The sequence below is a fragment of the Adiantum capillus-veneris genome, chromosome 26 (assembly GCF_014529385.1).
Source record: "Adiantum capillus-veneris isolate H3 chromosome 26, ASM1452938v2, whole genome shotgun sequence".
NCBI lineage: Eukaryota > Viridiplantae > Streptophyta > Polypodiopsida > Polypodiales > Pteridaceae > Adiantum > Adiantum capillus-veneris.
Window position 1 is genome coordinate 37,093,443 of NC_140956.1, and position 26,149 is coordinate 37,119,591.

The 26,149-nt window shown below is 44.3% G+C and overlaps 2 protein-coding genes across 7 annotated transcripts in view; both read right to left on the reverse strand.

Moving 5' to 3' along the window:
• LOC147423275 (histone-lysine N-methyltransferase ASHR1-like) overlaps positions 1-26,149 on the reverse strand; it is a 122,097-nt gene that overhangs the window by 16,828 nt on the left and 79,120 nt on the right. The window lies entirely within an intron of this gene.
• Positions 20,097-21,929, reverse strand: LOC147423276 (uncharacterized). Its single transcript, XM_086502355.1, has one exon. The coding sequence runs from the start codon at positions 21,927-21,929 to the stop codon at positions 20,097-20,099; it is 1,833 nt and encodes a 610-aa protein (XP_086358481.1).

The following is a 26,149-nucleotide window of genomic DNA, read 5'->3' on the forward strand; positions in this document are numbered from 1 at the left end:
ACCCGAGGCATCTTTGATCCTGATATCTCATGACTCTAGCCAACGGTCCAAATCCCTCTCTGAATAGACAATAAAAGCGGCCTCGCATCTCATAGTATACTGGATAATGACAAATGTGATGTAACTCTATCTCTGGCTCTATAGGACAGAACTCACAAATCTTGGCCTCTACTGATACTCTCCTAAATCTGCATGTCTCAATCTCTAATTGATGTGCACATCTGACCAATAGCACATCATATCCCATGGGATAAATGAGTGTCCATATAGGCCGCGGTCTGATCACATATGCATTATCTCTTAGTTGGAGAGCATGCTCTCTATAGAAATCCATCTTTGTACCCAACTCCTGTATCGGGTTGTATCCATGTACTCCTAGTATCTAGCTGAATCAGATCCTGATGTATTACTCTAGTGATCTCTGTGCGTTTGAGAGATAGGGAGGGTACATCCAAGGAGTACTGGAAGGGAGGCATTCTATCCATGCTAAAACCATGTGACTGAAACCATGATGTCATCTGCCCATACCAGCATGTTGTATTCGCTTGTAGCGCTAGCTGTAGGGATGACTCAAGGGCTAGCCGAGCATATCCGTCTCTGGGGAGGTCCCATGAACTATGCATGAAGGATACCGAAAGGACTGGAGTAATGCCGTGTGCTAGTCTCCACCCAACCATGCTATCTTATAGCCTCTCCCTAGCATACACACTATCCGACCATGCCGGTGGCCTTGCCGGTAGGACCCATGTCCTTACATTACTCCCCCCTTGGAGAATCGTTTTCGTCCTCGAAAACGAACGTAGGAAAACGTTTCTTAAGTGCGGAGACATTCTCCCATGTAGAACCTTCTTCAGGTCTATCTAGCCATTTTACCAACACCTGTCGTCTGACGTGATGTTTGGTGCGAAGCTCGTGAGAATCCAAAATCTTTTCGGGTTCATGAGAGATGCTTAGCGGTTCGATAAGGTCAACTAACACACCTGTGCCAATGACATTATCATTCTGTCCTAGTTGTTTTCGTAAACGACTAACATGAAAAAGAAGATGAACTTGTGAGTGCTCGGGAAGAGATAACTCATAGGCCACTTGACCTATACGTTTGAGAATGGTAAACGGTCCACAATATCGTGGTGAAAGTTTAGCAACTTTTCCCATCTTCAAACTTTCTGAATGCTCCGGAACCTTGAGCAAAACCTTGTCTCCTTCGAAAGTAGCAAGACGACGATGCTCATCTGCGTACTTTCTTATATCGATCATGAGCTTGCTTAACATTCTGTCGAGCAACTCGAAGCATATCAAAATGGTCTTGGAGAAAATCCTTCGCTTGTTGTATCTTCTCCTAAGCCAACCCCACAATGACGGGTGATCTAGGTTGAAAACCATATAAAAGCATAAATGGACTAAACCCTCTAGTCATATGCTTTGAACTATTATAAGAAAATTCCAAGATAGGCAAGTAGTCTTCCCAACTGGTTTTCTTTTTGCTAATGTACGCTTGTAGCATATCCTCTAGCACTAGATTAACTTCTTCAGTTTGACCATCTGTTTCTGGATGATCAGCCGTTGTTAGGAGTTTTTTGGAAGAACTGATTCCGCGTATATACATACACATGCATGGCGCATCAAATAAAGAATTGCCCATTTTCCAGAGCCACGTGGTTACGTGGGGTCCACATGTATGCAGGTAGGACAGCGTGTACATAGTACATCGATTTTCATCGTCACCAGTATCAATGTGTTTTTCTATAATAATGAGGAGTTGGTAAGAGCGTAAAATTTCTCGAGGAAGCTATTAGCGGGCCAACGCCATGAGGTAAGCAGGTGCGTCAGATGGCATCCAGTAGCATCAAAAGGTCGAACGGGATCAATACTTGCACGTGGTAAGTGAGGACACAACAGGAGTGTTTTCATGTGATGAATTATGCAAAAGGTCATCATGAGAACTATATTTGGGGGCCACTTCGCGTGATTGCGGGATGCATTATTGGAAAAAGTTGAGTGCCAGGGTGCGGATGGATGTAGAAGGGGGACAAAAATGCCTTGCGTGGCCATTTTTTGGCATGTTCGAGGTCCGTTTGAGGTCAATCAAAAGGCCAAAGGTGCCCAAGGGATAAAGTTAAGTATGGACACTGAAAAACTTAAGAACCAACAAAACGTGGAGAGAGGAGGAGAAACAACCGCAACTCAATTTTTGCTGTTTTTGGAGCATGTTTTGGCCATAAACTGCTCATCTAGGTCGGATTTGAGCACTTTGATATTGTAGACTGGGGTTTTTTGCCGTTCCGGACACAATGGCGCTGTCCACTTTACCAAATTCCTCACTGTTTTTCTGTTGTTTTGGCTGTGTAAGTTTCTTCTGTGAGCGAAGCCTCTGCTCCAATTTGTGATTGAATCTGGCATATTTCATCCATATTGTGTGAGCTATTTGCCCCATTGGTGTTGGCCCAAGCTCAATTATATCTAAACATCAAAAATCTTCCTCTTTTGAGCTGAGTGTGTATGTGTGTGTCTGTGTTGAGTGGACAAATGGATAGTCTCTCTCCTCTCACTCTATCGATGTGTTCCCTGTCTCGGCCAAGTGGGTTGTGTAAGCCGAGTGGTGCCCCATTGTGTGTGTGTGTGTGTGTGTGTGTGTGTGTGTGTGTGTGTGTGTATTATCCCAAGAGTGTGTCGAGTGATTATAGAGGTGTTGTATAGATTATAGGTTGCAGATTACAGATCACAGATTACACATTACATGTACAGATACAGGTGATTCACACAGGTACAGGTAGCTGGAGTAGAGTGATATACTGACAGTGGAAGTCACTTGAAGTTGCCGTGGATATGCATCATTTGACGCCTGTTTGAGCGCATTGTCTTGTATTGTACGTTACTTGTGGATATTGCCATTGTACGTCTTTTGTGGACCCATACTTGGTTTTATTTGGCAGTCCCAACCATTTTTGAGACTTGGTTTGAAAGATGGTCATTTCTGAGACTTGACTATAGGAGATTTGCATCAGCCTTCGTGAGAGGGTCGTGGTGAGGTTTTATTGAGCTAGGGAGTTCTCAAATGTGAGATCCTTTCAGCAAGACAGGTGACAGGAGCACCCTTTTTGTGACCTCGTCATAGACTATGTACTAGTGATTCCTACTTGATGTTTGGGTACCATTGTTGGCAAGTTATGCATACATTACAGTCGATATTTTGGGTTTTTACTGCTCTAATCCTCGGGAAACTCTGCCAAATTTTTTCTAAGTTGTGATGGCTGGTTTTTTGGTCTTTTGAGCCATTTATGATGTTATGCTGCTGAAACTCTGGCAAAATGAAAGGGTAATTAGTCAAGTGTGCTTTCTTGGGAGCTGCATGGATGGCTTTTAACGGATAATCACGATGGACCTCAGTTCACTCCTTTTCATTTTGCACAAAGAGTCCAGATAAATATTCATGTTCATGTGGACAGGAAGATCTTTTACCAGCAACGCATAGTCTTTATGTTTGGGCCAAGAAGATTAAGAGAGATACTGGAATCTCCCTTGCCTGTTGTTATTCCGATGATTAACTATGAAAACTCATTTGATGTGCATGTGTTCATCCTTTTCTAAAAGCTTGAGCTCCATTGAAGTTTCTGGGGATTGAGTTAGTAAAAAGTTTTGGATTCTTGCACCTGTGTTAGAAGGGGTTCTCAAAGCATCGAAAGTTGGGTAGCCATGGCTTTCTCTTATCCGGAATTTCATGGAAGAAGTGATGAAGATGTGGAAGACTTTTTGGAAAAGATGGAGATTGTCTACATTAACAATCAAATTCATGATCCGGCACAGATGTTACGACTTCTCCAGATTTGTTTGAAGAGTAATGCGCGAGTTTGGTCCAAAGCATTTGAAGAGGAGTTGTGTGCGGCTGATCCACCTATGAGATTAAGTTGAGACAATCTAAGGCATGGATTGGAAGTGGAGTTCATGAAGACAGAAGACCCTGACAAAGTGTGACAAGAAGTACAAGGTTTGGTGCAAAGGAAAGGTGAGCCAGTAGATGCATACATACGTAAGTTTTCAATGGCATGGGAGAGGATGTGCAAGGCCTTAGCACCACAAGTACCCCCACCTGACATGATGAAGAAGGACAGGTTCTTGGCTGGTCTTTGGGAGAATATACGTTGGAGAGTGGAGCTAAAGAAGCGTAGGACATATGAAGATGCACTAGAGGTAGCGAGGAACAAAGAGTGGAATCTGAGAAGAATGAGTCAGCTAGGAGTAGAGTCTTTGTCCAAGAGGTCTGAGTTTCAGCCTATGGATTCTTTGCAAGGTCGCATGCCAGTGGTTCATTATGAACCAATGGTTTATGTTACTCCTCAGGTTATTATGCCAGCAATGGTCACTACAGCAGTGCAAGATGATGGGCTAAGGTAAGACATGAGCCAAGTAGTAGATTTAATGAAGAATCTCAGCATAAACATGCTAGGTAATGTGGGAAATAATCTGAAGGGGATCGGGGAGCACACCACAGACGGAGAGTGAGAGAGAGAAGGAGACACACGACACAGATATGGGTGGGGAGACTCAAAAGAGTGAGCAGCCCCCTATACACTTATGCTATGTATAAGGTATACAAGTCAGTGGGCGCCCAGACTCTGGGCGGTCGGGCAAGGCACAGACGCCTATATCCCAACAACCTCCCACTTAAAGGCGACTGTGCCTTTAAGCAAGGGAACCTAGTCTAAAGACTATAAAAGGTGAGAGAAAACCGCTCTCAACCGATGCCCACTGGCTGGCTGTGATCGTGTGCATCCGGCTGTCCTGCTCCCGTGTAAGTCCATACACCACCAGACGTACCGCACACGTACTGCAAGTATGTATGCAATACCTGCATATCTCCCTCGTGCACTATGCCATCATCAGTCAACAAACGACTGACAACCCCAACTGCAAATGCTCCCACTGCAGCTACGATATCTGGTCTCAAGATCAGCATCTCATACATGAGACCACCGAATGCCGATGCAATGCTAGCGGACCCTGCTAGCTCTACAGAGCATGCATCAACATATATATCCCTGGCAATAGGCATCTCTGACTGACGAGGCGTATCAGCCACATGCATCTCCTGACTGTCCGCAAAAGACGCATCAACCTGTCGTGCAACCTCAGAGCAACCCAGTTGCTCTAGGTGTCTGCTGGAAGACATATCCTGCACAACTATATCCCCATGCTCACTGTCGAGCATAGAAAGGAATGATTGCATAATCGCTGACATCTCAGTCTCCTCTGCAATCATCCACTGCAAACATGACCCCTCAATCTGCTGTGACTCACTAGAGCTCTCATGCTCTAACTCCGTATGCATAGACTCTTGCACAACGTCCTCCTGTCGTGACTCACTAGAGCAAGACCGCTCTACCTGTCTATCCTGCATAGAAGTATCTCGCACAACTGACTCTCTGCTTTGCTCAGTCACTAGCAAAGCATGCATGTCTGACTCTGTCACCTCTCTGTGTGACTGCTCAAGTCGTGCCCCAACTGTGTACACAACGAGCTCACTACTCTGCACTCCATGCAAAGCATCCTGCAACCCACAAGCAAAAGAGACTCACCTGCTCTCTCGCTCTCTACCTGGCTACGTGATCACAGAGACAGCACCGTCTCTCGCGTGATCCACATGCAATGGGTAACCTGTACCACTCCTGGCACCTCTCGCAATCACTAGCGAACCCAAATGCAACGCAAAAGATCGCTCAAGCAGCGATACCCGACATCCACTATCCCGTAACTGTCTGACTAAGATCAAATCCCGTCTCAGATCTGGCACATAACGCACATGACGCAGGGTAAATCTCATACCAATGGGCAAGGACAAACATACGTCTCATGCACCCTCAATGTCATACACAACACCATCAGCCATGTGCACACAACCAAGTCTCCCACTAGAAAACGTGCTAAACCACTCACGATGCGACGTGACATGGAAAGTAGCATCTGAATCTAGTAACCACTGCGAAGGGAGTGCACTATCCACATGTATAGCATCTCGTGCATAGCTCGAGGTAAAAGTGACATCCCCGTCACTAGTATACTCCGACACTACATCTGTCTCAACCGTCAAAGCAACTGAGTCCATGGCATCACTACATACATCTCTGAGATTGCCGTGTCTGCTAAGATGTCGCATACGACGAAAACAGCGCCGTCTAACGTGTCCAGAATGACCACAATACCAACATGTCACCTGTCGGCGTGCTCGTGAATGTACATGTCTCACACGAGTCCGTGATGACTCAGATCTATCATACATATCATGTAATCTGCGCCAAAGTGCTCTCGAAGTAGTCTCATACATAACAAGAGCATATACAGATTCCACAAGGTGCAAAGAGAGCGTAGAAAGTGCCATCTCCTCTAGCTCCTACCACTGATCGTCAGACATGTTTGAAGGTCTACCTGTATCACCACCCAATGGTCGATGCAACCCTCGCTGTGTCAATGCATCAAGCATACACTCTCTCCATGCCGCAAAGTCTGACCCATCAAACACGCGCATCTGTGAGAGGTCACAATCTGATCGATCACCTGTCTCTGCCATGAGCACAAGTAGCAAGCTAGATAGCAAAACCACCTCACCAACAACACCTTGAAACTGTCTACAAATATGGCCAGAAACACAATGTAAAACCTGTGAGACACACTCCAAAATAGAGCTCCCGCAATGTCAACCAAATCAGCCCTAAACTGACTCGAATCGCATCAAACAAAAGTCAGCAAATATGGCTGCAAATCAGCCCCAAAATTCAGCTCTTAAACAGCTGCATAAACAAGTCACAAACGTGTCCCAGATCAGCCTACAAGTGAGCCATACATGGACACTTGCAAAGAGGAAACAATGGCTGAAAATTCAGCACCCAAATAAGCCCTCAAACCTGCCTGTAAACTTGTAAACCTGTAGCTGAAACCTGCTGAAAAACCTCAAGCCATTAGTGCTCGAATCCGGCTCCCTAGCTCATAGCCACAAAAGCATACATCACAATACTCACTCCTGTGAGTGTGCCAAGATAACTGTACGCCTGTCAAACCTGTGAGCTAATCACCAAGCCCACACTGTGCGGTATCGATGCATACACATGCACAAATCTCCCACCTGCAGAGAACATCGCACGCAAATGCTGAGTGCAACCCGCAATCTCTACCTAGATCGCATAAATGATGCGCATAAAACTCCTGGGAAAATTTCGTCAGAGTCTCGTCAGTAAAACGACCACAAAACCAGTAACCAAACTGACTGCACACGCTCAAAACCATGAGCAACCAAAGCGCATCAAACCGCACTCCAAATGCATGCACCAATCTCCACACTTTGCATACATCATTGCAAACACCTGCAAATCTAGTACACAAATATATGCTCTACCTGTGACTGCCAAAAAACATGCTCGATGCATACATTGCCGAGCTCAAAATGCAATCACATTAGTCTCCCTAAGCATCAAACCACATAAGGCATACATCGTATCCTCCCACCTGTGAGGAAACTTGCAGCAAATATCACTCTCACATTTGAGAGCAAACCATGTGTGAAATCCTCGACACACAATAAACAACTGCTGCTGCTGCAAAAAATTCAACGTTCAGAATTTTAAAATTCTGATATGACAAGCGCGTCCAGAGCATGCCAAAACCCCAAGGTAGACTCGTGGATCACATGTATCCGAGTCCGGATGTGAAAGCTTGCCAAAAAACCTCCGTTTCGATCCAAAAAACGCAGCATAAACTGCCAAAAGAGGGCTGAAAAATGCAGCTCCTCAACCGTAGCTCGAATGAGGTTTCTGATGGCTCGAATGGCTTCGAAAGAGGGGTAAAATGTCAGGACACCTGAAGGAAACGCTCTCGGAAAGCTGAATTTGCCAATGCCGAAGTTGAAACCCTGTTTGCACTCTTGAAAGTGTGTGCGCGCGCGGACGCGATTTCGGGAATGAAACTGGCTCTAAATTGTCGTCGTGACTGTGCACACACGCGCTCCCTCCGCACCTACGCTCTGATACCAATTGAAGGGGATTGGGGAGCACACCACAGACGGAGAGTGAGAGAGAGAAGGAGACACACGACACAGATATGGGTGGGGAGACTCAAAAGAGTGAGCAGTCTCCCTATACACTTATGCTATGTATAAGGTATACAAGTCAGTGGGCGCCCAGACTCTGGGCGGTCGGACAAAGCACAGACGCCTATACCCCAACATAATCGAGGTCGGGGGAGGTTTGCAAATCAGCCAGGAGGTGAAGAAAGACCAAGGAATGGTGTTGGACAAAGCAATGGTAGAGTCTGGAGGCAAACGCCCACGTGTTATTATTGCGGAGAGTTGGGTCAAATCAGCCCGCAATGTGATAAGCCACAGATGCTAACTAGGTCAAATGATTATGGCATTGAAATTAAGGGAGAAGAAGGAACCAATGGATTTAACCCAAGAGGAAAAGGGAAAGACAAAAGTGATAAGTGTGGTCACCTTGAAGAAGGCAACAAAGCTAGAGGATACATTAGTGATGCCTATTGGGAAGAGGACCATGATGAGCGCGCGGCGCTTCCTCTCCTGCTGGCCTTCGCCTCTCCTCTCTGCACTCACACTGCACTTCCTCGCGTGCTCTTTCACTTGCACACAGCAGAAGAGAGAGGGCTCACGTTTTTGGGGAAAACTCAATAAGTGAGTTTTGGGTTTTCCCACTTTTATTATAAGTGACCTTTAAAAAATGTGTTCAGGTTCAAACCTGGACAAAGTGTAAAAATGTACTAAAAGTGGTTATTTAGACCTTTAACCCAACAACCTCCCACTTAAAAGCATAAATGGCGCCTTTAAGCTACGTGACTCCCACCATCTCTATGCATAGATGACGTTGTACTTTGGGTAAGCACTTAGTGAGAGCATCGGTTGGATTTTGTGATGTATGGACCTTAACCAATGTAATAAGGCCATCCTCAAGCACTTCTCGTATGAAGTGATACCGCACATCAATATGCTTTGTGCGTCCATGAAACATGGCGTTCTTTGCCAGACAAATAGCACTCTGGCTATCACAACCAAACATAGGTGCCTTGACAGGCAAGCCAAACTCACTTTATAGGCGTGCTAACCAAATAGCTTCTTTGGAAGCCTCAGTGGCTGAAATATATTCAACCTCTGTAGTAGACAATGCAACAATCTTTTGCAATCTAGAACACCATGAAACAGCACCTCCCGCAAGAGTAAATATGTAGCCACTTGGGGATTTCCATGTATCCACATCACCAGCCATGTCAGAGTCACAAAATCCCTTCAACTCCATTGGTCCTTTACCATAGCAGAGGCATTTGTTTTTAGTCCCTTTCAAGTACCTCATAATGGACTTCACTGCATCCCAATGCAACCTGCTTGGATTAGCCATAAATCGGCTCACAACTCCCACTGCATGGGCTATGTCAGGCCTAGTAGCAACCATAGCATACATAAGTGAACCACAAGCTGAAGCATAAGGCACACTTTGCATGTCATTGGCTTCTTCCTTTGACTTGGGACAATCATCCTTGGAGATCTTGACATATGGCTGTAATGGCACACCAAGAGGCTTTGCTTCAACCATGTTAAATTTGTCCAGTACCTTATCAATGTACTTTTCTTGCGACAAATACAATAGGCGCTTGTCTCTTTGCCGTGTAACACGTACTCCAAGTATATGTTCAGCTGCCCCAAGGTCTTTCATTGAAAACGCAGATTTCAGCTACCCTTTAAGAGCATCTACAGTGCTTCTTTTCTTTGCAGTTATCAACATATCGTCTACATAGAACACAAGAATGATAGGGCTGCCATCCTCATCACGTTTGGTATACAAACAATGGTCTGCATGGCTTCTTTTGTAACCATGTTTAAGCATGAAGCGATCAGACTTCTTGTACCACTGTCTACATGATTGTTTCAGCCCATACAAGCTTCTATTGAGCATACATACCAAATGTTCCTTGCCAGGGATAACAAAACCCTCAGGTTGCTTCATGTAAAGCTCTTCTTCCACATCACCATGCAAGAAAGCGGTATGTACGTCCATTTGGTCCATTTCCAAATCAAGAGCAGCCACAATGGCAAACAATACACTAAGCTCCCTCTTAATGCCCAAATTTTCACAAAACTTGTTAAATTCAGCACTTGTGTACTCCCCCCCATTGTCTGTACGCAAGCATTTTAGCTTTCTACATGTTTGGGTGGTCACAAATGCATGAAATCTCTTAAACGCAGCAAAGGCTTCATCCTTAGACTTAAGAAAATAAACCCAAATTTTCCTAGAATGATCATCAACAAAGGAGACAAAATAACATGCACCACCCATAGACTTAGTAGGCATGCTACATACATCGGAATGTACAAGATCAAGCACACAAGATTTACGAGAGACACCAGAGTAATAAGAACGCTTTACTTGCTTGCCATATTGACATTCATTACAAAAGTCAAGCTTTGTGCCTTTAGCATCAAGCTTGTTCAAAGTACAAAGCTTAGAAAGGCCCTTTTGGCTCATATGGCCAAGCCTCTTGTGCCACAACTCCATGTGAGAGTTAATTTCAGCCAATGCAATAAACTTGCCCAACACGGCCTTTCCACGCATGCAGTAAAGTGTCCCTTTCTTTGTGCCATTTACAATCAGCCTTGAGCCTTTAGTTATTTTCCATGACCCTCTCTCAAACAAGATGTTGTAACCATGCATATCCATCTGACCAACAGAAAGCAGACTCTTCTTGATTCCCGGCACATATCGAATGTCATGCAAAACAAGCTCATTTGTGCCATCTATGGAAAGATGCACAGTGCCAATACCCTCAAGGTATACATGGCCACGCTTGCCCGCATCAAAAGTAGAGAAACACTCCTTGGTAGGAGTCACATAAAATGAAGCACCGAAATCAACAATCCAAGTCTGGGACAATGCATCATTGACAGTCAACAAAGCATCAATAAGATAACTCTTGGTGATCTGCATGTCGTGTGAATGAACATTTAGAGAGGCATCAAAGTCATAAGCATTATCATCTGACAAAGTGGCACACAAGATGTCCTCTACATCTGACAGCTCCTCAATCACGACACTAGAAGCCACATTGGCCTTCTCGTTGTCCTTTGAGCTATCCTGTGCATCTGCCTTGACTTCCTTCTTCTCTTTCTTTTCGTCTCCACCATTCTTATCCTTTCTAACTCAGCTTTATAGTACCTACAATCGGGTTTCTTGTGACCTTTCCTGCCACATTGATAGCAAGTCACATCACCCTTGCCTTTGCTTGCATTTCCCCTTTCTTTACTCTTACTCTTACTCCTTTGTGCATAAGCATTCTTCTTTTCTGTCCTGCCTCTAACCATGTTGGCAGAGCTGCCTCCCTCTCCACTTGTTTTCCTCCTCATTTCTTCATTCAAGATAGAACCCCTAACACCATCAAAGGTCAAATTGGGGTTATTGGACAACGAAACCACCAAAGTTTCCCATGACTCAGGTAAGGTCACAAGCAAAAAGATAGCTTTCAGCTTATCATCAAAAGGGGGTAAGCCAGAATCCTATAACTGCGACAATGTACCTGCGAATAAGGACAAGTGCTCTGCCGCGCTCTTGGACTCATCTAGTTGCATGCCAACAAGTTTTCGCAAGTGTACCTGGTTGACAGGCGTTGTATTTTCATACATTCCCTTCAACTTCTCCCACACATCAAAAGCAGTCGTGAGACCTTTCACATCAATGACGGTCTCATCGGTCATGGCCATTTTAATGTATGTAACGGCCTTCCTGTTCATCCTAACCCATGCTTCATCCGTCATATTCTGTGGCTTCACCTGTTCAAGTGCCCCTTCGCAATCCTTAAGAAATAGGATTCCTTGAATCCTGTCTTTCCAAAGATCAAAACCTGTACCATCAAACCTTCTAATCTCGAAGAGATTCTTCACATCCGAAGAAGATGAGGCCATAGTTGCACGAAATAAGAGGGATAATACGCTGAATTTTTGGGCAAAATGCGCAAAAATCGGAGTATAGCCTCACAAAGATGTGCACTACAGCTCCAAATGGTCACAGGAGCAATTTGGGGCAAAATAGGTTGATTTGGGCACAAAATTCAATTTCTGAAATATATGCGCAGGAAATTTCATCGAGCGAATTTGTGCTCGAAAACAACAAATTTAGTTGTTTTTAGCCTCAGAAGACATACATAAGGCTAATACACAGCCTTTAGAAGCATGTAAGCATAAAAGCCCCAATTTGTAGCATCAAAATTGCATGAAATTGAGCCACAAATGGTCATACATTGACAAAATTTGTCAAATGTGCATGGATTGCATCTATTTGCACTTTCCCCAATGTAATTGCACCATAAAAACACTTGCAAAAACCTGCGTAAATCTGAAATTTGCTTAAAACACCTGTTTTAGGGCTTGTTTTTCCGGCAATTTCAAGATTTTCGGGTAGCGGGGACTTAGCAAAAGTATTCCCACACCTTAATACATCATTTGCAAAACCTGTATTTTGCTGTCATAGCCTGTAATTTCCTGTTTCTGACCTAATTTCTGTCTGTTTTGGGTAAATTTGGGTTGTCGAAGCTCTCTAGTGTCCGGGGACGAGTCCTTTGGCGACGAAATTGCAAAATCTTGCGTGAAAGTTGACCTTCTTGGCTGAAATTCAGTGTTTGCAGGTTTGGGAGCAAACCCTAATCGAGGCTCTGATACCAGTTGATGAGCGCGCGGCGGTGTGTGCAAGTGAGAGCACGCGAGGAAGTGCAATGTGTGTGCAGAGAGGGGAGGTGAAGGCTAGCAGGAGAGGAAGCGCTAGCAGAAGAGAGAGGACTCACGTTTTTGGGAAAAAACTCAATAAGTGAGTTTTGGGTTTTCCCACTTTTATTATAAGTGACCTTTAAAAAATGTGTCCAAGTTCAATAGAGGTTCATATTGAACCTAAACAAAGTATAAAAATGTACTAAAAGGGGTTATTTAGGCCTTTAACCCAACAGACGACATGGGGTAAGGAAGAAAGAAATGCCCAAGTCTTAGCAAGAAGAAGGGAAAGAGCCATGAAGACGAGGATGTCAAGGCCAAGAGGAAAAGAAGGGCTCGTCGCAAGTTTCATATTTCAGATTTTCCACTAGGGGATGGGCAATTAAGCTATTACTTAAAGGAGGATCTGACAAGTTGATTTTCATGTGATGCCAGCGGGGTGCGGGGTTGTGAGCATATCCTATTATACTGGCAGACCATGGTTACTTGCGTGGGAGCTATTCAAGATTAGAGACGTGGTACGATTAGCCTCTATGGAAAGACAGGTGCCAAGAAGCTATATAATATGGACACAAGCAAACTATTGGAGGAACTTTATGAAGATGAGGATGAGTCTAGTGATGAAGACTATTCCACTGTGTCTGACGAGGACAGTGATAGTACTACCAACAGTGATGAAGATGTTGATGTTGCATTTCTTCAGATGGACAAAGAAATCAATGAGTCTCGTTTAGTTGCATTTGCAAATGAGATTGAAGATGAAAGTGAAGGACCTTATGAAGTGATTGAAGGGCTGATGCAAATCAAGGTTGAATTGTCAAAGAAGCAGGAATTGATGACACAAATGATGAGTGGAGACCTCTCAGCTATGGAGAAGGAAATATATTTGCACATGCAGGTCTATGCCAAAGTAATTGATGGTTTTCTTGATGCAAGATTGAATTATGGTATCTCTACATGTTTTCCTTGGGAACCAGGTGGAAGCCGGATTAAGCTTTTGATGCAAGGAAGGCCAAGTGTTTTTGTGTGGGATCCAGGTGGAATGAGCATCCACTAATGTTGCTGTTGAGCATGAATGCTCTAGCAGACTAGGGGATAGACAAATTATGTTAGGAGTTTTTTGGAAGAAGTGATTGCGCATATGTACATACACATGCATGGTGCATCAAATAAAGAATTGCCCATTTTCCAGAGCCATGTGGTTACGTGGGGCCCACATGTGTACACATAGGACAACGTGTACATAGTACATCGATTTTCATCGTCACCAGTATCAGTGTGTTTTTCTATAATAATGAGGAGTTGGTAGAGCGTAAAACTTCTCGAGGAAGCTATCAGCGGGTCGACGCCATGAGGTAAGCAGGTGCGTCAGATAGCATCCAGTAGCATCAGGAGGTCGAATGGAGTCAATACTTGCACGTGGTAAACGAGGACACAACGAGAGTGTTTTCTTGTGATTATGCAAAAAGATCATCATAAGAACTATATTTGGGGGCCACTTCACGCGATTGCGGGATGCATCATTGGGAAAAGTTGAGTGCCACGGTGCGGATGGATGTAGAAGGTGACAAAAATGCCCTGCGTGGCCATTTTTTGGCATGTTCGAGGTCCATTTGAGGTCAATCAAAAGGCCAAAGGTGCCCAAGGGATAAAGTGAAGTCTGGACACTGAAAAACCTGAGGAAAAACCAGCAAAACGTAGAGAGAGGAGGAGGAACAGCCGCAACTCAATTTTTGTTGTTTTTCGAGCTTGTTTTGGCCATAAACTGCTCATCCGAGGTCAGATTTCAGCACTTTGATATTGTAGACTGGGGTCTTTGGCCGTTCCGGACACAATGGCGCTGTCCATTTTGCCAAATTCCTCACTGTTTTTCTATTGTTTTGGCTGTGTAAGTTTCTCTTATGAGCGAAGACTCTGCTCTAATTTGTGATTGTATCTGGCATATTTCATCCATATTGTGTGAGCTATTTGCCCCATTCGTGTTGGCCCAAGCTCAATTGTATCTAAACATCAGAAATCTTCCTCTTTTGAGCTGAGTTTTTTGGGGATGTGTATGTGTGTTTGTCTCTGTGTGGGAAAATGGATAGTCTCTTTTCTCTCACTCCATCGATGTGTTCCCTGTCTCGGCCAGGTGGGTTGTGTAAGCCGAGTGGTGCCCCATCGTGTGTGTTGTATTATCCCAAGAGTGTGGATCGGGTGATTATAGAGGCGTTGTGTGTGTTTCCATCCCGCTCACACCGTACTAAGATTAAGTGTAGTTTCCAACTTTTGAAACACAGCTGTCTAAAAGTGATTATCGAACTTTTGATCTCTGTCACTGATGATACTAGCTGGAAGACCGTAGAGTCTATATATATACTCTACAAATAGTCGTGCTAATTCCGGTGTCTTAACCGCAGTCTTAACGGGAATGAATCGACCAATCTTTATTAGATGGTCTACAATTACCCATATGGAATCATGGCCACGATTTGTAATAGACAGTCCTACTACAAAATCCATAGAGCTACTCTCTTACTTACCTTGTGGAATCTCTAAAGGATGTAAAAGGCCACCTACCTTGAGACGCTCTGCCTTATTACCTTGGCACTTTTGGCAGTTTAGTACGTACTCTTGAACATCATGATGTAAGCCTCGCCAATACAATTGTCGTCGAACTAAGGCATACGTCTTACGAATACCTGGATGACCAGCACTTGGACTATCATGACACTCAAATAATATTTAGCCCCTAGTGTCTAAGTCCTTTGGCACACATACTCTACCCTTGTGGAGTAAGTAGCCATCATCAATGGAAAAATTATTCCATCGCTTAAGCTCTTCCTGAGTAGGGGTGGAGCTCTGTGTGTTGGAGTTTTTATATGCGCGTACAGAAACATGTTGATCTGGCGATACAGAGACGTGTGGCCCCTCCACACTTTAGCATATGATTGATCTTGTGCACACTTGCCACGTAATGACTCCAAAAATTCACTCTTTACTTCCGTGAAAGCAAGTGAATTAATCTAAGACATCCGGCTTAGTGCATCCGCTACTACATTTTATCGCCCCTTGCGATATCGTAGCTTATAATCATAATCTTGAAGGATCTCCACCCATCTAGCTTTACGACCCTTCAAGTCCATTTTCGTAAACCATTTTATACTCTCATGGTCAAAAACTACTTCAAACTCGGCACCATATGAATAGTGTCGCCACTTTCGTAAAGCGTGAATTATGGCATAGAGCTCTCTCTCATAGACAGAATAATTATGTTGAGATCTATCCAACTTTTTACTTTCAAAGGATATAGGTCTTCCCTCTTGGAGAAGTACCGCACCAATTGCTTTATCACTTGCATCAGTTTCTACCACAAACGGCTTAAGTGGGTTAACGATTGCTAGGATGGGAGCAGTGGCTACTGCTACCTTGAGTTGGTCAAAACTACGATGTTGGGCGTCTTCCCAAGAAAAGGTCTTACCTTTTGCTTTAAGTTGATCCGTCATAGGAACAACGATTTTGGCATAGTCATGGATATATTGTCTATAAAATCCAACCATGCCTAAGAAGATTTGAAGCTCCTCAACCGTGTTGGGATGTGGCCATCGAAGAATGGCAGTGACCTTGTCAGTGTCCATCTTGATGCTAGAATAAGAGATCACATGACTGAGGTAATGTATCTCTGTTTTAAAGAAATCGCACTGCTTTGCTTAGCATACAGGGCGTGTGTTCGTAGCTGTTCGAACACTAATCGTAAGTGTTCTATGTGTTCATCTTCAGTCTTACTATGAGAATGTCATCAAGGAAAACCACAGCAAATTTTCCAAGATAGGGACGTAAGACGCTATCCATGAGTGTCATAAATGTAGTTGGTGCATTGGTTAAACCAAAAGGCATAACCAAAATTCAAAATGCTTGAACCGTATTCTAAAGGCAGTTTTAGAGATATCTTTCAAAAGGATACGCACCTGGTGGTATCCTGAAAAAGATCTATCTTTGTATAGTATCTTGCTCCATGGAGTTGATCAAACAACTTATCCACTCGAGGCACAGGATACTTGTTCTTGATGGTTATGGCGTTTAATCCGCAATAATCTATGCACATGCACATAGTACCATCTTTCTTTTTTATCAATAGAATTGGTGATGCCCAAGGCAAAGTGCTAGGTCTAATGAAACCACGGGCGAGGTAGTCAGCCAATTGACTTTCAACCTCCTTGGCCTCACTAGCACTCATACGATAAGGTGGTTTACTCACCGGTTTAGTGCCCGGCAAGACACCTATGCCATTTGCACATCACATGTAGGGGGTAAACCCGATGGTAAATCACTTGAGAATACATCACTATACTGCATCAGTAAGTGGGTCAGCTTTTGCCGTGCAAAAGGAGAAAGTAAACTAGAGTTATGCTAGGATGGAGAATCTTGTAATTCCCGTAATGTTTGTTTTACAACAGTTACACGTTACTCAATAGAATTAGAATTGAGCGCACTTTGCTCTTTGGAATTGTTAACACTTTGCTTATCATTAAAATTCATTGCACTTTGCATACCATAACTAGAATTCCCATCACTTTGCTCTTGAGAATTCACAAGACTTGGAGACAAGTAGTAACACAAAAAGACTTCATCTATTAAATCTTCTTTCTGTAAAATAGAAAGCTCGGCTGTACATATAAGAGATACAGATGGTATATTTTTCTCATCAAGCAAAAGCACATGTTTACCATTGGCCATAAAGGATAAGGAGTTGTGTTCATAACTAGTGTGCAATGGGTTTCCTAAACAATGCAGCCACTCCCGTCCTAAAACTACGCCAACACGGTCCATGTTCATAACTTGAAAGTCAAGGGTCATCGTATGATCAACAATAAGCTCAACCCCTTGAACTACCATTTCCTTGTCCCATACTTCTTTATCATTTCCAGACATCAGTTTCTACCACAAACGGCTTAAGTGGGTCAACGATTGCTAGGATGGGAGCAGTGGCTACAGCTACCTTGAGTTGGTCAAAACTGCGTTATTGGGCTCCTCTTCTTGACATACTTGTGAGCAGGGAGTCTGTGTAAGCTTCAATTTCTTGACTAGCTTATAGTTCAGGAAGTTATGAGTTGCACCATCATCCACTAAAATACGAACACGTTGTCCGTTAATAATGCCATGCATGCGAATCAACTCATGGGGGCCAAAGGTGGGCTGCCACATTGAAGCAAGCATACAACACTTGTGCTTTTCTTCCATACGAAGAACCTCTAAAACACAATATTTAGGAGATGAATCTAATGTGAGGCGTTGCACCGTGTGCATGGCCTTTTCTTTGCCTTGCAAAAGAGGACAATCCTTCTTGTTATGTTGGTCCAAAAGACATCTGAAACACAAATTGTGTTTCTTTGCACACTCAAAATCAGCAATGCTGAGAGACCCACGTGAAGTATCTCGTGATTGCCTAGGCTTCTTAGCCTCTTGTGGGCGTGGAGAGGTAGATTGTCTCTTATTCCTCTTGGAACGTGTGGAAGATCTACCTCGTCATTGGCTCTTAGCCACATTGCTCTTAGCAAAATTATTCTTAGAGTAGGGAACATTTCCCTTCCTCTCTTGGTCATCATCATATCTTTGGGCATGACCGATTGCTACTTCCAAAGTTTTTGGATGTTGGGTCTTGACATGAAGACGATAGTCTTTTTCAAGACCCCTATTAAAACCTCGTATCTTTTGGAATTCATCTAGACCTTCTAGTTTTAATATGATTTCCCAATACTTGGAAAGATACCGAGTGAGAGAGAGGCCAGACTTCCGACATGCATCCCATGCTAACCAATTCTTATCCTCTTCATTGGAGTCCAAAAACTCTTTGGAGAAAGAAGCTTGAAATGCAGCCCAAGACGGAGAACGAGCATCTATTGGAAATGTCATCCACCACTTGTAGGCCTCACCTTTAAGAGATAGACTTGTTTCCACAGATGTCTTTATATCAAGGGTGTGTCTCAGCCTATGAATATCACACCATTGTGTAAAAAACGTATTGACCGCATCCTTGTTGCGATCACACTCTTCACCGTGAAACTCAAGAATGGTGATATTCTTAAGAAATGCATTGCTACCTTCTACATCTTCTGAAGCACTTGTCTCTTGGACTCCTTGAGTCGTGCGAGCTTGGGTTCCTTGAACCCTGCCAACTGGGGCTCCTTGAGCCGTCTATGAATTCATAAATTTCACAAGTAGCTCAATAAGATTTGTAACATTTGCATTTAGTGCAGAGAGGTTGCGTTCAAGTACGCTTTGACAATTTTCCGAAGTCTTGAAAGCAACCATATCTACAAGGCCATGATCCCCTAGATCATCATAGTCATGCATATTAATGTCGGCAGCACCCGTGGTGCCCGGATTTTGATGTGCTTGCTCAAAATCAAAAGTCAAAATCAAAAGTGTACGTAGGTGCGATATCCTCGCAGGCCATGGTAAACACACACTAATGTAGAGAGAGAAAAAACATCAACCATAGTTTTTCCATACGTCAATCACACGTCGGACGCACACGGGTACGGAAGTACGGAATAAGTACAGATCAAACCACCCAAAATTCCACATGTCAGTCTTAGGATGCTACATAGTAATTGTAGAAATACTTACTGCACCACCATGTTTAAAACTTTATAAGTTTATAGACAAACAAAAGTTAAAACTTAAAACCATAGAAACTTTAGAAATTAAAAGTGGACTGAGGAGTCTGGAGAGTCGAGACTGGAGAGAATCAAGATGGTGCCTCAGACCTCTAAGTAATGATTGATAAAGTAACCTCCAAACAGAAAGGAGTCAAGAGTCAGGACAATAGAAGCAAGCCAAAAACATTCAGGAATCAGGAGTGTAGTCTCCTAAAGGTTGAATCCAAAACATAAGTAGGGAGGCGAGACTAGAGGCTAGAATCTAAACTGTAGACTCTAGAGTCAACAGTGAACAAAACACCATACGAGTAACGGCATGCCGCATAAGTAAATGTCAAAAACCATGGTCCAGACTCCATAAGCAGGCGGCCAGGCACAGTGAGCTCTAACTCTCACCATAGCTCACATCCTCATCGTCATAAGCAGCATCATCCTCCTCCTCGTCCTCATCCTCATCCTCATCACCACCAACTGAGCATGATGCTCCAATATGACTGGTCCCAGCAATGGGAATAGGCTCTATCGCATCTGTAGTACTCTCTGCAATGGCCTCCTGAATCTCTTGCAAGGCAAGCAAGCGGTCCTCATCTTTTTCCTTATTGAGCATTTCCAATGTGACCTCCATTCTCTCATAGCCGCGCTCTTTGATTTTGGATATGAGCCTCAAGTTCGTGTGTATGTACACAAGCTTCTCTGTATGAGATGGGAGTAGCCTATTTCTTCTCTTGGTATGAATGAGAGAGAAGGTGCTCCAATTTCTCACATGGAGAGGCACATGTCCCTTGCGAAAGCACTCTCAAAGCAAGAGCTTGCAAAGCAGGTGTGCAAGCCCCAAAAGTTTCCCACCATTTCACTCCCTCTTGCATCCTCAATGCATCTTTTGCAATTGGATGAGCAAATGACTTGCTTTCAGCTTTATAAATGTCAAACTCATCAATTAGGGTGCCTTGCAAGGTCAAATCACCCTTGGTGTACCTGTCCAAGAATGCCATCCATCCTTCATGCACCTCGCCATCACTTTCTTGCCCTCTTCCTCGCCATATGGGATGCAACATGTATCCAACAGCATGTAACGGTGTGTGCAACATATTCCATCTTTGAATGCATAGATCCCTAATCTCTCTCATCCTTGCAGCATCAATGCCTTGCATGTTTTCAATTTGCTCTACCATGTGATCCGTAAGCTCGTACATAAGCCCCATGGTGGCTCCTTCCCTATCAGGCAAACGGAGAATTTTCAAAATCGGAGCACACATTTTCAAAATCAGCCTTGCCTCTTGCCAAAAGGATGCATTAAACACAATGTTCGAGACCTCAGTAGCCTTTTGAGTCTTGGATCTCTTCATCTTAACAAATTTGTCATCAATCATAAGCTTGCGCATACCTTGCATGCATCTCTCATCCACAAGATTGGCCAACATAATAAAGTAGTACGCAAATCGAGTGGCTGACGGCTTGACCAAGTCCTTGTTGCTAAGTTGCCGAAACAATGCCAACACAGTAGATTTTCTTGTCACAAATGTGACAATCTTTGTTGCATCCTCAAGCACTTTTCCAACCCAACCAATCTGTCCAATGTCCTCAAACAAAAGGTCCAAGCAATGGCAAGCACATCTGGTAAAAAAAATGTGTTTCCACTCCCTTTCAATCATCTCCCCAGCACCAACACAATTGGTTGCATTGTCCATGCATACCTGCACAACATTTGCTGGGCCAATCTCTCTGATAACCTGTTTGAGATGCTTAAAAATAAATTCCGATGTCTTTGTTTCCCCAGATGTGTCTACAGCTTTCAAAAACACTGACCCATGAATAGTGCATGCAAGAAAGTTAATGATAGGCCTGCGCCTAGTGTCAAACCATCCATCACAAACTATAGAGCATCCATATCTTTTCCATTTCTCGCGTACACCCATGATCTCAGTCTTTACGCATTTAACCTCATTCAATTCTGTGGTGCGCAAAGCATGATAAGAGGGGGGAACATACGAAGGACCTGCTTGCCCAATAGCTTTCACCATTTGCAAAAAGTAAGGGCTCCTTACTTTCCATGTAGGAACATCCTCAGTATAAAAAAACCTGCACAAGGCTTGGTCTGCTTGCTTCCGTGTTTGCAAGCCAAATGCACTCGCCAAACCCCCTTGAGAAACCTTCCTCTTTTTGCTTGAGGACCCCACATTGGACTTGGAAGAGCCACTTACATTAGTTGTTCCCTTAGCATGCGTACTCATTGAAGCACTTCCTTGAGCTTGAGAGGCATCTCCTTCCAAATCATTGACCAGTGCATCTACAAAAGCAGCTCTGTCTTCTCTCTCTGGCTTTGCATCTGCATGCAATCTTCTGACAATCTCTACAACATCTGTTGGGGCCTCATCACATGGGCCTCCCACACCATGGCCAGCAATGCCCAAAATATGTGCACGGATACGCAAAGGACCACCGTCCCATGAATGCCCACAAAAATTACATTTACAAGTCCATTTTCCTTTTGGAAGATTCTTCACTTGCTGCACATACTGCCACTCGGGACGCTTGGTTCGGCCCATCTGCAAACTTGCAAAGAATTCGGCTTGGAAGTTGGAACTTGGAAGATGGTGCAACGAGCTTGAGCCTTGCCACTTGGAGTACTAAGCTGGCTGGTGCGCTATGTGTTGGGGGAGAGGTTGGAGGCAAGAGAGAGTGCGACCCGAGGGCGGAGACTCGAGAGAATGGGCGGGCCGCGGGCTGATGTCCAAGCCTCACAAGTTCATACACGCTCTGTGACAGTGTGAGTGTCTCTGCAATCTCTGTATTTCTATGCAGAGACATTCGCCTGCAGACTATACGAGCTCGCGGCCAAAATAATGCAGCCGAAACTTTTTTGCCCAAATTTTTTGCCACGCTGGCTGCACGTACGAAATCCTCTTCCGTACTTCATCCGTACCCGCACCCGTACGGCAGTACGGCAGGCCTTCCGTACACGAACGAAAAAAACTATGACATCAACTTGTACCTTGTAAAGCTTGAAGTCTTTGTGTTTTTTATGCCCGGCGACTTTTGCGTTGCATGTGATCCTTGCAGAAATTGTAGCGCTTCATGTCTTGTTCTTCATAAGAACACTTTCGTTGATTCTTCACAAAAACCCGTCATTTTTGTGAAGGCTTTTGTTCACTTGTGAAGCTTTCTCCTTGAAGAAACAAGAATTTTGAAGAAAAACTTGTCTTTCTCTAAGAAGTGAAAAGGAAGGGTGAAACTACTTTCTTGAAATTTGTAGCTTTCTTTTCCTTCTAGCTTTCTTTGTCAATTCAAGTATGCTATCTTTCCTTGTTGTATACAACAAGGCTCAATAGCTTGGCTGGTAGAGTGTCGGCCTCTTACCCTCATGGGATGGGTTCAACCCTCCTTCATACAAGGGTTTAGAGGGTGTTCCTACGTGCACAGCCAACGAGCCTCGACGTCGTAGAGTTGCCAATCGAGCTTGCCTTGGTCGCCCGTCTTAGTCGTGCACTGTGGAGGGCGTAAGTGGGGGGGCTGCGATCGCTGTCCGCTGTCTACCTTCCTGTGCTGCGCACAGAACTCTGTGTCTGTCTTCTTTCTAGCTACGTTACGGAGGCGTCGTTTTCCCTGCTTGCAGATCATGGGAGAGGAGATGTGCATCACATGCACATGCAGCCCACTTTTCCCCTTTCCCAAGAATAGCTCGGATACCAGTGAAAGGACGAGAATAATGCCCCGTGCTAGTCTCCACCAAACCATGCTATCTTATAGCCTCCCCCTAGCATAAACACTGTCCGGCCGTGCCGGTGGCATTGCCCGTAGGACCCATGTCCTTACAAATACTAATCTAGTAAGTGCATCGACGAGGAGAGGGGGGCAGCTAGCTCGGGTCGAATAATCTCAGGTGGCGTTGAGGCCTCAGCCCAAATCATTCGAGAGATCATAAAGACTAGAGGCCTCTCCATACATCTCCATCCAGCAGTGCTACCAGATCACCCATGGTGGTCCACAGAGGGTCCCCAAATCTGAACCCCGGAAAGCATAGCTGAAGCCACTAGTGTCAAAAAGCCAGAGCTTTGTTCGAGATTCCTGAAACTCAACCTGCGAACACATCTTCTCCAATCCTCCCAAGGCTGCATAAGCTCTCGTCAGTCTAGCCTCCGCTGCTCTCCTCAATGAAAACACAAGTCCAGTGAAGACTACCCGACAATAGGTGTATGCATCTCTATACTCCATCGTCTCCTGGCCATATGTAAATGTGGGTGCTGACCTCCTAACCCACTGCGGTTAGGTATTAAACACGTTTTCCCTAGGTTAATAGACAATCCAATATGATGAGGAAATGTGTACAAAGCATCTAAGTGATGTTGAATCCTCTCCGAGGAGTCAAAAATCAACACAATATCATCAACATATAACAATAGTGGGATCCATGTCCCTGCCAACTATGCTCCCCTATCACCATCCCTCTCAATGTAGTTAGAAACCTCATCCACATACGTGCCAAATAGTGTAGGAGATAGCGGCGGGCACCACTGTTTCACCCCGATAGTGGAGTGAACCAAATCAAAAAACCCCTCAGGAGTCAGGTAGGCCATCGCACATGGCACGCCTGAACATCAGTGCTAGAAGCTCTGCAAGCAGATCTCTGGCATGTATAAAATGCTCTCCTACTAGGCCATCGTGATCATATGCTCTCTTGATCCTCATCTTTTCAATGGCTTTCTTTACAATCTCGGCGATTAAGAAAGCACATGTGTGTGGGCATGGCTCTGGCAAATCCGGAAGGGGTGGCTGCCCTGAGACTGTGTAGAGAGATGATCCATACTGACCCCATACCTCCATAGAAGTAATGAGTCGTGGGGAAGAATGCCCATGGAAGAGTCGCCATGCCCCGCCTAAATCCTGGCTCAAAAACAGTTGGTAGAAATCCTACTCTAATCGAGCTAGAAAAGCCCTCTTCTTTTGTCGCACCAAACATCGAGAAGCAATCCGTGACTGCCTATGAGTGATGACTCCTAAAAGTACCTCTCTCTGAAGTCAGGCTCTGTCGGCACTACTCATCATACGAGTTATCCAGAAGAATGACATATCCATCCCTAGAGAACTCCCATATGTCCTCATCCAATATCATGTAGGGAGACTGCCCCTTGGGCGATGCATAATGAGATGTGCTTGGGGCAAAATAGTATATTGCAAAGTAGAGTGGCCTCCGTGTCTCCGAAATTGTTCGTGCCTTCTGATCTTCCTCATCACGTAGAGTTTTCATCTGCTCCTTAATGCTTTCCAGCTCCTTTATCATTGAGGGTTGATTTTCTCCCTACTTTGCGGGGGTATTTTTGCAAGCTACGAGTTCTCCCTTAAGTGCTTCGATCAATGCATCCTTTTCATTCATGCGTTCTTCCATTTTTTGATTTCCAAGATTCAAAAGCAGCAAGTGCATCCTCTAATCTTTTTTGCATCATGCATTCCATTGCAATCACTTCCGCCCTCACTATAGTCTACATTTCGACCTTCAATGATATGTACATCTTGTCACGTTTACCAAGCATCTCTTTGTCCAACTCTTTCCTCATATTTTTATACATAGCTTTTTGGTAGGTCTCCGCATTTGCATACATCTCTTTTTCAATGTCTACCTTGCTGTAACCAATAAATAACCAAATACCCAAAGGGGCGCCAATCTTTGGGGCCAATGCTTTTGAACGCGGAACTCCGCCGTGCCATGTGGACTCTCTCTCTCTCTGTTAAAGTTCAATGATTTTTTTGAAGTTTCTTTGCGTGTGTTGCTATTGATTTCTCGCTTGGAGTGTCCAAACCTAGTACAGTGGTATCAAAGCTCAGAAAGATTCTTCTTCTTCCGAGGATCCGATCCTTTTTGCAGCACAGGCGGGTTTTTGTGAAAGAAACTTCGTGCCGCGGGGGTCCGACTTACTAGCCACTCCACCCTTCGTCCATAGCGCATCGGGCACGCTCCTGTCTTCATCGCTCTGTCTTACATGGAATAAGCCATAAAGAACCCCAGTTCACACATGGGTTCTCGCGAAGAATTTGACAAAAATAACATCTCTCGAGGGGGGAGGCGAAGAAAAGTTGAAATCCGGTGCGGGAACTGAAGAAAAGAATGAAGATTTGGGCAAATTTTCAGGGAGAAGTTTGCCAGAGCTGAGTACAAGGGTTGACACACGTGTGAAAAGACTGATCAAGTACTCCAGAGACCCGAGGTTTGCGAAACACTTGAAGAATTTCCCGATTGATGAGACCTACTCGAGATGGCGAGTGGCCATTGATTCTCCTCTCAGGTGGGGAGGAAAGCTTAAGGAAAAACGAGTGCAGAAAAGCGGAAGTTGTCCTCGCAGGAAGAGTAGCAGATTGAAAGGGGCGAACAACAAGGTGGCTGTTTAGATTTAAAGCAGGGTGACTCTGAGCGACGCTTGAAATCATGTAGGTCGATTCCATGTTGTGGTTCGAGATCCAAGGGTTCGATACGCACCACCTTTATTCCTACTGGGAAAAAGTGAGAATAGCCACCCACTATCAGCGAGGCCTTCCGAACCAATTAATTCTTTTCCACTAGGGGAAAAATACAAGTAGAAGTCAATGCATGATGTTTAAATGAAATTGGTTTCCAACAATTGATCACATTTTGGATGTGAAGCAATCTCGGACACTTCCTCTGCTCTTAGACTCTGTGTCCAAATGCTCTACAGAGTGAGACCCCAAGGGCTCTTTTAAACAGTACAAGGGATGCCCAAAAGGAGAGTCCCAAAACGCGTCACGTTCAAAAGCA

Excerpts from the sequence above, each read along its gene's own strand:
- LOC147423276 (XM_086502355.1), bottom strand. The coding sequence starts at position 21,929 with ATGGGCCGAACCAAGCGTCCCGAGTGGCAGTATGTGCAGCAAGTGAAG.